This window comes from Thalassophryne amazonica, chromosome 7 (assembly GCF_902500255.1).
Source record: "Thalassophryne amazonica chromosome 7, fThaAma1.1, whole genome shotgun sequence".
Lineage (NCBI taxonomy): Eukaryota > Metazoa > Chordata > Actinopteri > Batrachoidiformes > Batrachoididae > Thalassophryne > Thalassophryne amazonica.
The window spans coordinates 76,459,522-76,473,184 of NC_047109.1; the positions used below are offsets into that span (position 1 = coordinate 76,459,522).

General features: G+C 38.7%; 1 protein-coding gene across 4 annotated transcripts; it reads left to right on the forward strand.

Moving 5' to 3' along the window:
* The first annotated feature begins 1,662 nt into the window (after nt 1-1,662).
* On the forward strand, nt 1,663-12,597 carry ccdc106a (coiled-coil domain containing 106a). Of its 4 annotated transcripts, none has more exons than XM_034174604.1 (9): nt 1,663-1,747; nt 2,919-2,990; nt 3,095-3,193; nt 5,963-6,184; nt 7,184-7,246; nt 9,941-10,009; nt 10,326-10,601; nt 11,096-11,263; nt 11,378-12,597. In XM_034174604.1, the coding sequence occupies exons 2-9, from the start codon at nt 2,921-2,923 to the stop codon at nt 11,692-11,694; spliced, it is 1,284 nt and encodes a 427-aa protein (XP_034030495.1). In that variant the 5' UTR covers nt 1,663-1,747; nt 2,919-2,920; the 3' UTR covers nt 11,695-12,597. The 4 variants fall into 4 exon arrangements, with proteins under 4 accessions (XP_034030495.1, XP_034030494.1, XP_034030497.1 ...); XM_034174603.1 differs by having other exon boundaries at nt 1,685-1,799; XM_034174605.1 differs by having other exon boundaries at nt 1,693-1,747; nt 2,914-2,990.
* Nucleotides 12,598-13,663: the final 1,066 nt, after the last annotated feature.

Here is a 13,663-nt window from a genome sequence, read left to right on the forward strand (position 1 = left end):
CAGTGGGCTGTCCTCTCACAACACGTCATACCAAGCAAGGCCATAGGTCTAAGGTTGAGGCCAAAAATTCATTCATGACCATGAGATGTTGAAATGTAGTTTACTACACATTGATGTCTGTTCTCCTGGGACTAACAAATGTATCACATCTTAAAAAATGATGTCATGATGTCAAGCAAATTAAAAAATTAGCTGGTGGTGGCAAGGTAGTGCAGTCTCTAGATGGGTTGATTGTAAAGACATTTGAATGACTAATTGACACAATTTGGACATAAATGGAGAACCACTTGTAGTAATGGGCCTACCTGATGAACCATTGCCTTATTGCAGTCAAAAGCAGAAGCTAAAGTTTCCAAACCAGAATTTTGCATCAGCAATCTTGAAAAGATTCATTGTACCACAAGCAGCTGTAGTCTATAGTATGAAAATATAACAAGCTTATGACCATACAGACTTTACATAATTGAAGAAGAATGTTCAAATTAACATCTAGAAATTAATAAACTTTTGTTATAAATAAGCACCAGAACCTCATGACCAGAAATAAGGAACTTACGCAGTTGGAGGCATTAGATAAAAAATGTGACGTCACCCACATTAAAAGTAAGGCCATTACTCTAAAATCTTGTAAAGTTTGACAAAAGTTGAAAACCAGGAAAAATAAGTTTGAGCCCTTCCAGACTCTGGCACCGGTTCTTCAAAGAGTACAGTAAATACAGCCAAAGGTTTGACAATGAATTATGTCAATTAAACATTCAGAAGTGTTCAATTTGGTCAATTTCTGGAGTTTTCCATGCTGTGTATGGAAAATGGCATTCATCTTTGTGCATAAACATGATATAGTCAAGAAAAAAACAACTTTCAACTGTTAAGATTCATTTGTACAGTCAAGATTCAAACTGACAACACATATTGTTTGATAGGATATAATATGTGCCGTAGTAAAAAACTGAGTTTCAATATCTTTATCCAAATTGTTTGTCTATTTAAATTTGCAACTGTAAATGTAGATTAAAATCGAATTACAGCACTTTGTTGCACAAACAAAGCATGCACCACCTTTCTTTGTGAGCAACACACACTTCAACTATATAATTTCACATAAAGCAATAATAGGGTGGCTGTGTGAATCATTCGGTCTCTATCTTTGGTACAATTTTTCATGGTCCTGCACGCCTTTTTATGTGTTTTGGATGTGCGTGTCTTTATGGCATTATCTGCTGTCTTCTTTGACACTGTCTCCCAAACAGATATGCCACACCTGTACACTACAGGAGTACATATTCTTCACATCAATTAAATGACCTACCCCACAAATCTACCAAAGTACATACACATTTGAAGAAAAAAATACAACCAAAACACTTACTGTAGCAGTTTTGCTGAGTGTCCCTGTATAAATGTGTTTATGGTTTTGTCGTTCGAATCTTTCCGGATAAAGCCATCAGTCGACACTGAAACCTGACACCGCTTCACCTGCTTTACCTGTCCTGCTGGTGTTTCGGTGCGCATTTTATCCTGAAATTTAATGAACATTATTTCTCTATTCATTAACAAATAAACAATTTATGTCTAAATCTGTTTCAAAGTGTGTGTAATTTGTTTTTAAACAAAATCTAATAGTGTTTTTTAATCGCAATTATACCCGGAAATGACGTCGGCAACGTTTTTAAAAAAATAAAAACCATAATTGTTATTGTTAGCTTGTTAGCTAGAGGACGCACTCGTGAAATGGAGATATGACAGAGTAATAACGCCTTATTACATGTACACGATTAAGTTATTACAAATATAAAGCGGTATGTACGGATTTCTGCACAATACGTTTCTAGCGTGGAAATGCTGTTAATGTTTGATAGAATTAGCGGAGAGCAGCGCCGTAGTGACGAAATGTAATGTTATATTCGCAGCTAAATTGTTGCTAATGCGGGCTAGCTAACGATGACCTCGCAAAGCTGTGCTGAAGTCGAAGCTCAGTTTTATTCCTTTAGTTTTTGGGTGTTATGGCTTACTCCACACATAAGAAAAATTCTCCTTGGCTTTCAATATAACACTTGATATAAAATTCGTTAATGCTACGCTCCATTATGCCACGTTCTAAAATCACAATGGTGAATATATATATTCACCATTATGATTATATAAATTATATGAGATAATTCGATGTGCTTGTACTTTCGACTTTAGCTTTAATTCAAGGAGTTATAGAAAAAAATATCACAAAATTTTGCGATTACAGCAATCTGTATACATAATAGCTACGTTATTGCTAATTCTCAAGGTCGATTATCCGGGCGTTTAACCTCGAGGGGCGGAGTTTCTCGGTGAAAACATCAAACTCAATACAAATACATGTAATTTGGTCATTTTTCAAACGGGTCAGACTCGTCAATTAAGTTAATGTAATGTACAACGGTTTATTTTAGGTCAGCTTGGTGTATATAAAGCTCATCGTTCCAGGCAATGATATTTGTCAGGTGACTGTTAGAAGAAAGTTAGAAACAATAAAACAACATACAGCCCAAGTGTCTTATCACCGAGCGGCCAGTCACGAAGTACACATTCTCGCCTTCAGATTGGTGGGGCAGCCAGTTCTTAGAAACTGAGTGGTCACGCAAGAAAGACCAGTGAGGCAAGACACCCATAACAGCGCTTATCAGTGTAAACTTCTGTGACTGACTGGAGAAACTATGCTGAATAAAACTTTTGTCTGTTGTACTACAAACAGATAAAATCTAGGCCCTAGTTTCCTATATGGGTTCTGGAAAACTATGTTTTTTTAAAGAAAATCCTTCTGTATGTGCATGCATTCCCCATATATGCGCCATATTGGTCTATCAAGCTTATTTATTGATGATTGATTTAGTGCCTTCTCTGCCTACTCTTGAAATAACATTCTGCATTTTGTCTGAGGTAAGAGATGGAAGAAGGAAACAGGACTGATGCTGCTTCGACATCCAAGAACCACGCAAGTTCAATCCACTTACAGAGTAAGATTTTCAAATCTAAAATATGTTTAATTTGGTCTTTGATGTAATTAGAATTATGTGTAAGTGTAATAATTCATCACTCTTTGTTCTTATCTCCTCTTCAGCTCCAAAGAATGAGGACACCTATGAGATTGCAATCCCCTATGAAGAGAGCAACTTTGAGCAGCAAGGATTTTTCACCCAGAATGATCAGAGTTTTGAAGGTTAATACCAGAATTACTGCTTAAAATAAATACACTTTAATTTATACGAGGGCAGCGTTGTGCCTTAGTGGTTAGCACTGTTGCCTCATAGTGAGAAGGTCCTGTGTTTGTTTCCGACCTAGTCCTGTGTGGGGTCCCTCCAGGTGCTCCGGCTTCCTCCCACTTCCAAAGACATGCACAACAGAGAATATTTACATTGCTTTTTAGATCGAAATATGTTCAGTTTCCTCTGTAGTCCTCAGTTTTAAACATTAAACACAAAATACAACATGGGAGAGACAGAGAGTGTAAAGAAGAGCACCTACCGGCCTATTACAAAGAGATTTGTTGAGAGAGATACAGAAATGCAAAGCAAATAAATAAATAATAACAATAATAACTCGAGTTAAAAAACAAGACAAGATGGCATCATACGGTCCATGGACTTTCACCTCTACAGTGTCCCCTCTTAGAGGTTTCACATATTTAACCCACTTGTTCCAATATTCAATAAAAGCATCCTTCTGTAAATGTAAACAAAAAGGAATCATTTCCATAACATAAAGATCATTCACAATATTAATCCAGTCTTGTATTGCGGGAGGTTCAGGAAGCAACCACTTTCGAGTGAGAGCTTTTTTACAGGCTGAGATCAGTATGCCAAACATATCACTTCTTGCCTGCAAAACAACAGAAATAGTGAAGTAAAATGTAGCGACAAGTCAATGTTCAGAATGTTTTTTAGTGTTTTATAAACCTCCATCCAAAATGGTTTTATTACTGGGCACTCCCAGAAAATATTTCTCCAACATTTACTATCCCCTTGTGCAAAGTGTGCTTTCTGCTTTGGTGTGATAAATTAAGGACACTACACTTCCAACCAAATTCCCTCCACATTTGGGAGTTTGTGTATCTCCATACAGAATTCCACATACCTAACCATACTATGTTGTATGTTGGTTCTTAGTCATAAGACCTGTATAGATTTTGGAAATAACTCCCATGTTTGAAGCATTTTGATAAGTAATTGTAAATAACTTCAGTATCAGATCCTCTAAATTTCAAAATAGTTGCAAATCTGAAGATATCTATAAAAATCACTTTTCTCAAGACCATATTTTCTTTTCAAGTATTCACAGTCTTTAAATTGGCCTTTTTCTGTTAAGGAGAAGAGGGTTTTTATTCCTTTTGTGATCCATGATTTGAATCAATGATCCATCTTGTTAGGTTTAAAACGAGGGTCAAAGGCACATCATTAAATAATTTGTATTTTATCAACCAATTTATTTTTGTCTTTTATTGTCTTCCAGGTTTTAAATTGAGCTTCTGTTAAAAGATTTTTTCACAGTATCTAGAAGTCCATGGGTCTGGGACTATTCAATAAGATCTGCTTAAGCTCTGCACACAAGGCTTTAAAGGAGTGAGAGAGCTCTAAATTTATTTCCTTAATTTCTCCAGTACCGACAGCAGAGGAGGGAGCTTATCAATACTCCAGTCTTTAATAATTTACCACCAGGGTCCGTTTAATACCAGGTTTTTATATCCATCCCTACTCTTGCCCAATGACAGCCAGAATTGGCTCCTGTTAGGCTGTGATGAATGAACCCCTCAGCAATGAGGTGGGCTCATGCAGATAAGCCTATTGGAATTATTTCTATATCATCTTATCGTTTGATGTGTGAAGATGAACATAATAATTTTGATGACCTCAATGTATCGCTGTTTACATGTATGTTTGTTTTCATAAGTCACCAACATTTCAGCAAGTCTCACTGCTTCTCTCCCTCTCATCTCCTGCTCTCTGCTGGAGGCGGGGTCAGCCCTGCTCTGCTGGAGGCGGGGTCAGCCCTGCTCTCTGTGTGGATGGAGCTGCAACAGCAAGCCAGCCAGTTGAAGCAAAGTGGCTGCATTATTCCATCCAAAATGTTTGGAAGAATAAGTGAAATTATTTTTTCTTGCGAAATGTGAACCGAAAAGCAAAACTGTAGTGATCCACATTAATATTGAATCACCATCCCCATACGAGATCAGTTCACTGCAGGTGAGTTCAGGCAGACAACACGATCAGCTAATTACAAAAATTTATGTTTTATATGAATTCCTGTAAGATTTCATGGATGGGATGGTTGCTGAATAGTGACACTGCCTACGAAACGTACAAATATGTACAGAGTGAGTTTTTATGAGATGTCATTCTTTGCACAAAAATCACAGAAAACTCACAATTGACAAAATATTGAAGGTGGTCTGATGCAACACATCAAAAAGCCACTTAACACGCTGCACATAAAATTCATCTAACGCAAAAGACGAGCACGACTGTGACAACCTGTAGCCCTCCTGCGACCCTTACCTAGAATAAGTGGCTATAGAAATTAAATGAATGGATCATTTGTATTACTTGTTATGATACAGAGCAGGGCACAAGATTGTGATAATCATATCATGGAGACTGTGGAATCATTGTTTTTTAAATGTGTTTTGTGATAATATTAAAAGTCAACTGATCCAGAGAAGAAATAATGACCTATTGAAGAAACAATTTATATAATATGTAAATCAGAAACATATACAATCAGAGATTACACTTTATACTTCAGATTGTTTCTTTAATGTGAAATATTCATGGTTTATTAAATTTCTACAACAGGGACGTAGTAATGTATAATATATATTGAATCATGACAGCTGTATCGTGGTATCATATTGTGAAGTTAGAGTATTGTTCCATCACTAATATACAACCTTGGGTATTCTCCAATCTGTCATATACTCCTATGTCCTCTTCAGAGTCTGCCCCATCTGCTGGCCCATCATCAGTCAGTAACTCATATATGGTAATCACCAACCTGCGCACCCAGTTACAGATCTCTCTGGAGAAAAACTCCTGGTTGCAGAAAAGAATAGAGGACCTAGAAGAAGAGAGAGACTTCCTGCGTTGCCAGCTGGACCGCTTCATCTTTTCCACAAAGACCCAGGGACAGGAACAGAGTCAGAGCCAGTATAGTAATGGTGAGGAAAGAGGTGTCTGTTGATAACCAATCCAACAACAATATGAGTCAAAGTTGTTTAGAAACTGGGTTTCTGCAAGAAAAGTCTCTTAAGGAAAAAATTATCTTAACTCTTGATTTTTAGGTCATGTAGCTGAAAGGCCAAGATGACCCAATATCTGCCATCTGTTGTCCATATTTTTTTTAATGCTTTTTCTCTCTCAATTCTTGATGGATTATTGTTGTGTTTTGTTTGATAAATCTAAGAATAGCTCATAGAACCTCTTCACAGATTTCAGAAATTACAATTACTCATGAAGTTATGAGCCAGTTAAGACTAATTAGTGATTTAGTCATTCAAAATACTTATTCTCTGTATTCTTGATTGACTTTAGATTTGATAGTCCTGATTTATAGATCAAAGGATGGTACATAGGCTTTCTTTTGATGGTTCTGTTTGATAATTCCAAGGATGGTGCAGAAATTGTCATCAATAATTAGATATGAAAGCCTATTTAGGAACTTAGCCATTGAAAATTTTTCTTTTCTCTCAGTTCTTCATGAATTTCAGATCTGATGATTCTGACAATGTACCTCAAGGATGGCATACAGACGTTATTCATGGCTTTTCAAAATTATGACTTGAAATGAGGGTCTACCAAATAAATTTATAATCAGACTTCTACCATCTCATTGCCAAGAAATCATCTTACATAAATGTCATTCCCTCATAATCCGACTGCAGCAAATGGTAGATAGACCATGAGAGAAAATGCTGTATGGGAAATATATCCACTTGCTTTGCTTGTGGATTTATTTCCCATACAGCGCATTGTCTTGTGCTGTTCTAACAAGCTTGTCGCTAATCACTAATGAACATGTGACCTACCTAAGAGTAATTGCGGACTTAAACATTCAAAATGCATCTCCTATCTCAGTTCATCAATATGAGGATAAATCTTTGAATGCCACCTCCCAGATAACCTACTGACCCAATGGTTCTCTCTTTCTTTCTGTGTAGGCTATGAGTCAAGACGATTCAACTGGAGAGACAGAAGAGAGGAGGATCGTCCTGCTGGTAAAGGTAGATATTTGTGTCCTTACTACTAAACAAGCAGCACATCCTTGGTGCCCACCAGACCTAGACTTTGGAAATGAAATAAATTGACATAAAAACTCATTTCAAAACCAGACACACATATTATTTTAGTTTTGGAACCTAACTGCTGTCAAACACTCAGATAATATATATATATACAGATTAGCCTTTCTGTCCATCATTTACCTGTATTTTGGCATGCTTGGTGCCAGAAAGTTATGTTGGATCCAAAAGGATCCAAAAAGGCTAAGACCAAAAGTTATATTGGATTGGTTCCCACTGACCAATAGCGTTAGAGCTTACTGCCAACAGCTAGCCAATCAGAGCGCAGCATACGAAGGTCAGGAACTAGCTGACAGACGCTGGTTGAAAAAATGGCAACAAACATGTCAATAACAGCAGAAAATCGACTGTCAGCGAGGTTTGCTGAGTTCACAGAGGAGGAACTGGTGAAAAAAGTGAACTCCAAGGATGCCAGAAACACTAAGAAGGTAGACAAGCACACTACTGATGTTTTAGAAGCATTCATCGCATCAAAATCGTCGATCACAGCAATTGGAGCTGGATCAACAAACTGTCACTGGACAGAACTTGACAGGCAAGGGCTTGCAAAGTTGTTAGGAAAATTTACGCTGAAGTGCGGCTTAATTTGGGAGGGGGGTGGAGAACATAACTCATGGATGGGAAGTCGTCCAACATAGAGAAATATTGGATTCAGAAAAGTTATATTGGACGAGGCCTCGTCCAATATAACTTTTCTGAATCCAATATTTCTCTATGTTGGACTCCTTACCATCCATTATTTGTATAATACATAGCAGATATCTTTGGAAACAGTCTCTGACTGACCCATTTATTCTGTATCTTGCTTGATCATCTCCATCACATTCTTGTTCTTTCATGGCTAAATTCATACAAAATCCTTTTCACAGTTATGTGGAGGAGGATGACCTTGTTATTTGAGTTTTAGCATATGTCCACTGTAAAACACTCAACAAAAATATAAACGCAACACTTTTGGTTTTGCTTCCATTTTGTATGAGATGAACTCAAAGATCTAAAACTTTTTTCACATACACAATATCACCATTTCCCTCAAATATTGTTCACAAACCAGTCTAAATCTGTGATAGTGAGCACTTCTCCTTTGCTGAGATAATCCATCCCACCTCACAGGTGTGCCATACCAAGATGCTGATTAGACACCATGATTAGTGCACAGGTGTGCCTTAGACTGCCCACAATAAAAGGCCACTCTGAAAGGTGCAGTTTTGTTTTATTGGGGGGGGATACCAGTCAGTATCTGGTGTGACCACCATTTGCCTCATGCAGTGCAACACATCTCCTTCACATAGAGTTGATCAGGTTGTCAGTTGTGGCCTTTGCAATGTTGGTCCACTCCTCTTCAATGGCTGTGCGAAGTTGCTGGATATTGGCAGGAACTGGTACACGCTGTCGTATACGCCGGTCCAGAGCATCCCAAACATGCTCAATGGGTGACATGTCCGGTGAGTATGCCGGCCATGCAAGAACTGGGACATTTTCAGCTTCCAAGAATTGTGTACAGATCCTTGCAACATGGGGCCGTGCATTATCCTGCTGCAACATGAGGTGATGTTCTTGGATGTATGGCACAACAATGGCCCTCAGGATCTCGTCACGGTATCTCTCTGCATTCAAAATGCCATCAATAAAATGCACCTGTGTTCTTCGTCCATAACAGACGCCTGCCCATACCATAACCCCACCGCCACCATGGGCCACTCGATCCACAACATTGACATCAGAAAACCGCTCACCCACACGACGCCACACACGCTGTCTGCCATCTGCCCTGGACAGTGTGAACCGGGATTTATCCGTGAAAAGAACACCTCTCCAACGTGCCAAACGCCAGCGAATGTGAGCATTTGCCCACTCAAGTCGGTTACGACGACGAACTGGAGTCAGGTCGAGACCCCGATGAGGACGACGAGCATGCAGATGAGCTTCCCTGAGACGGTTTCTGACAGTTTGTGCAGAAATTCTTTGGTTATGCAAACCGATTGTTTCAGCAGCTGTCCGAGTGGCTGGTCTCAGACGATCTTGGAGGTGAACATGCTGGATGTGGAAGTCCTGGGCTGGTGTGGTTACACGTGGTCTGCGGTTGTGAGGCTGGTTGGATGTACTGCCAAATTCTCTGAAACGCCTTTGGAGACGGCTTATGGTAGAGAAATGAACATTCAATACACGAGCAACAGCTCTGGTTGACATTCCTACTGTCAGCATGCCAACTGCACGCTCCCTCAAATCTTGCGACATCTGTGGCATTGTGTTGTGTGATAAAACTGCACCTTTCAGGGTGGCCTTTTATTGTGGACAGTCTAAGGCACACCTGTGCACTAATCATGGTGTCTAATCAGCATCTTGATATGGCACACCTGTGAGGTGGGATGGATTATCTCAGCAAAGGAGAAGTGCTCACTATCACAGATTTAGACTGGTTTGTGAACAATATTTGAGGGAAATGGTGATATTGTGTATGTGGAAAAAGTTTTAGATCTTTGAGTTCATCTCATACAAAATGGGAGCAAAACCAAAAGTGTTGCATTTATATTTTTGTTGAGTGTACATTTATTTGCTGAAACTGTCTCTCTCACTCACAATCACACTTGCTCCATATTTCCATCATCTATGCAGCCTCAACTAAGCATGCAGCAGATGGTAATATTCAACATGTGACAGGCAGGTGTATGGAATATTACATAAGTAAGAAAAATTTTGTTATTTGATTGAGCTGGTATGTCAAACTTCATCAGATTTTAATGTTTGTCCTCGTTATATGCCTTTTAAAATTTGCACATGTATAAGATATTGATTTTGTGTTATTGTGTTAACAAACTGGAGTAGATGGACTTATTCTTTTATCTAATGATTCACTCACTGTATTTTACACGGTACATTACTACGCTTTTTCAAAGCCACAGAATTTCTGCTTGGTGACAGCTGCTTCAGTGGTTACAAAGTCCTTATATCATACGTAGCTTCTAGAGTTTCATTTATTAATTGTGCCTTCTCATTACAGAACAGCAGAAGACAGACTCACAACATTTCCCATCACGACAGTTTATCCAACGAAGACCTGGTCCTCCAACCATGGTGCCATCCAAAAATCACATCTCCAGTCCAGTAACTAGCCAGCTTGCCTCTATGAATGCATTGTTCAGCTCCACACCACCCCAATCCCTTCTGCAAGCCCATAGCACTCCAAGTACTACAGCAAGTTCCAGCAGCAATAACAGAAACAGCACAACTCGGCCATCCATAAATGAAATGAGCGCACATGGCAACGTATGTCCAGGTAATACAGTTGACATTTCAGAAACTGTTGACTTTACTTTTGGTACTGAAATGTTAAATCAGTTAAATGGTGAAGCTAAAACAAAAAAATCCCTATCAGCATTGTTTGATAACCTGTTAATCACTTAAGTCAAGGCAAAGAAACCAAACACTCACTGTTTCTAGTTTGTGAAATTAGCATTGGAATTTGAATGTTTTTGAATTTAGACTATTATTGTTTGACTGCTCTGAAAAATTTGGGGTGACTTTTTTCCTCAAAGCTCAGCTCTTACAGTTCTTTACCTAAATGAGATAATCATGAGAATAGGCTCGAGCCTTAAACCTTGCCCTTTATTAGTAAAAATCACCCTGGGGCCCAATCGGTCCACACATAGTAAGATTAAAGTGTGAGAAAGCTTAGTTTACGCCTTTTGTTATTTTATACTTGGATGATTACAAAAATGAAAAGAAAGATGTAGCTTTTATGTGATGCTGAAAGTAAATATTTCTTATTAGATTCTCTTTCACTCCTGGGAGAGTCTGATGAGTACTTGGAGCAGGATAGCTACCTTGAGGAGGAGGAAATGATTTCAGGGGAGGATGTATTGCCAGACACCATGAACAACAACAGACACCAATTAAAGAGAAGGAGGGTCTTCCGAGTCCCAAGAGAGCGGCAGAGAGGTAAGGGAAGAACAAAGATACTGCAGCTAATCTCAACATTTTCCCTTCGTGATTGAGCAAAACGCTGCTATTAGAATACTGTTCACAACTCTCCCATTCATTCCTGTTATGCAGTTAAAGATGCTGCTGGAGTGTTGTTTCGGTATAAGAAGATCCTGCTTACCTATCAGCGTTTGAAAAATATGTCCAAAGCTTTTCAAATCCATGGTGTGGACCGCAACACAGTGGCTTCCACCACACCCATTGCTGAGCTGCTGCTGGTGGCGCCAGAGAAGGTAGCGGAGGTGGGTGAGTTTGACCCATCCAAGGAGAAGCTCCTGGACTACGCCAGACGATGTTACACTGCCTTGGATGAAGAGACACTCAGCAGGGTGCAAGCCCTGAAGAAGAATAATCTTCTCCTGCCCATCTCATACAGGTTCAGACACTGAAGAAGGAGATGGGGGGGAAATAACAAGTCACTCCAGAATACAAAGAGGCATTACTGGATGAAAGGTGAGGCGGTTGGATTCTGCTCCTGCAGACCAGTTCACCTCTGATCTGCCGTGATGCTCAGAGGCATGTGGAATACTTTTGTTGTCTCTGTACCCTTGTCATGGCCATATAAGCAATGATCCAAATCCTTATTTTAAACTTTTCATATCTAACTGCCAGTATGATGTTCAGGCCCATCAGTTTCTGCAAGAAACCCACATTCATCTCCACAAGGTCAGACTGTGGGAGTTCCTGTTGCAGGTGGAAACAGACAAAAAAGGATTATTTTTCCTCAAGCAAAACTACTCCTCTTTGTGCTTCAGAAGCTTATGTAGGCTAACTGCAAATGAAGATCGGTCTTGACTGTTGTAATTTCAGAGGCGTTTGCCATTTCTTTTCTTTAAAATTAGTGTAAGATTCATGCTGTATTTGTGTTTCACTCTTTAGATTTGCAGAGACAAAGTTTTGTTTCCTCTCATTTCAGAAAATCTGTCTTATCTTCAGGCTAGGAGTTTCAGAATCAGATATTCAGATCACTTAAATTACTGATAGTCAAAATGATTTGCAGACAGCAATCTGTAACATTTTAGTTCTGTGCACTTTTAGTAAAAAATGCACACATAGCGTAGCTTTTAATCACAATGTATATGCATTTTGAAATTATTTGCACGCCATAGATTTTGTAGAATGTCATCTTTTTAAAGAACCAGTGTCACTATATTTTATTGTTGGCTTTCTTTCCCTTGTGTTGTGTGTTGTCAGTATGTGGAAAAACAATTTCACTTTTTGCTTGTTTTGTTTTTATTTGTTTTGATAGTAATACTGATTAAAATATTGATACAGGCTACTTATTTTCAGCATTTACAGAAGCAGTTTGTGTGATTTCAGTAATCTTGTCTATCATAACATTCTTTTTATTTCCTTCCTTTATTTCGTTTTAGGTCACTTTAGTTCACTAAACACCTGCTGAATTTAAATGTGAACTATTATATTTGGCTTTCATTTTTCCAGGTGAAAAGGTGTGTGTGTGTGTGTGTGTGTGTGTGTGTGTGTGTGTGTGTGTGTGTGTGTGTGTGTGTGTGTGTGTGTGTGTGTGTGTGTGTGTGTGTGTGTGTGTGTTTGTTTGGGGGAGTGGTTAAAGAGATCTAAAGAGACCCACAGAATTATAAACTTAAATCAGAAGTGCTCAGAGAGCACAATGAAGCCACACCCACATTCCAACATATGCTTGTAGGTAAAAAAAAAAAGTAAAATAGGGCTTTTAAACACTTAACGTTCATATGTTCATGAACAATAACATATCTGAACTTGTTAGTTCTTTCCATCCATAGAATAGAATAAACTTTATTACCTGTACCAAAAAGGTCAGAAATTCTTCTTTAACTGGCTCATAAAACCACATTAAATACCACTGAACACTGTAAAACAATGCACAACTGACACCACAAGTGTCTATCTGGTTTTAATGAAAGAATATACAGTCTCAATGTACCCCCCCTCTCTCTTTCTCTCACTCTCTGTATATATATATATGTGTGTGTGTGTGTGTGTAGGTGTCTCAAAAAATGTACCCAAAAGTATTTAGACAGCACAGGAAAAACCAATATTATCAGACATTTTCTGCATGACTCTGTGGCCGAAGCATGTAATTTTTCTCCGCAATGCGGTTTTTACTTCAGTCTTTCCTTTTTTGATGTTTTAGCCCTTTATCTTTTACACCACATGATCAATGTAACCTCCTCCTCTGAAGTTTCCTAAGAAACAAATCATCCATCTCCAGTTTTCTGGAAAACCACCTAGCAAATTCAAGTCTCTTTGCCATTTGCTGGGGAGTTAATTTGCTCTGACGCTGAATTTTGTTTGGAAAGAGATGCAAGTCAGCCCTTAGGATGCTTTGCACAGAACTCTGCGATTTTTGTTCTCTGA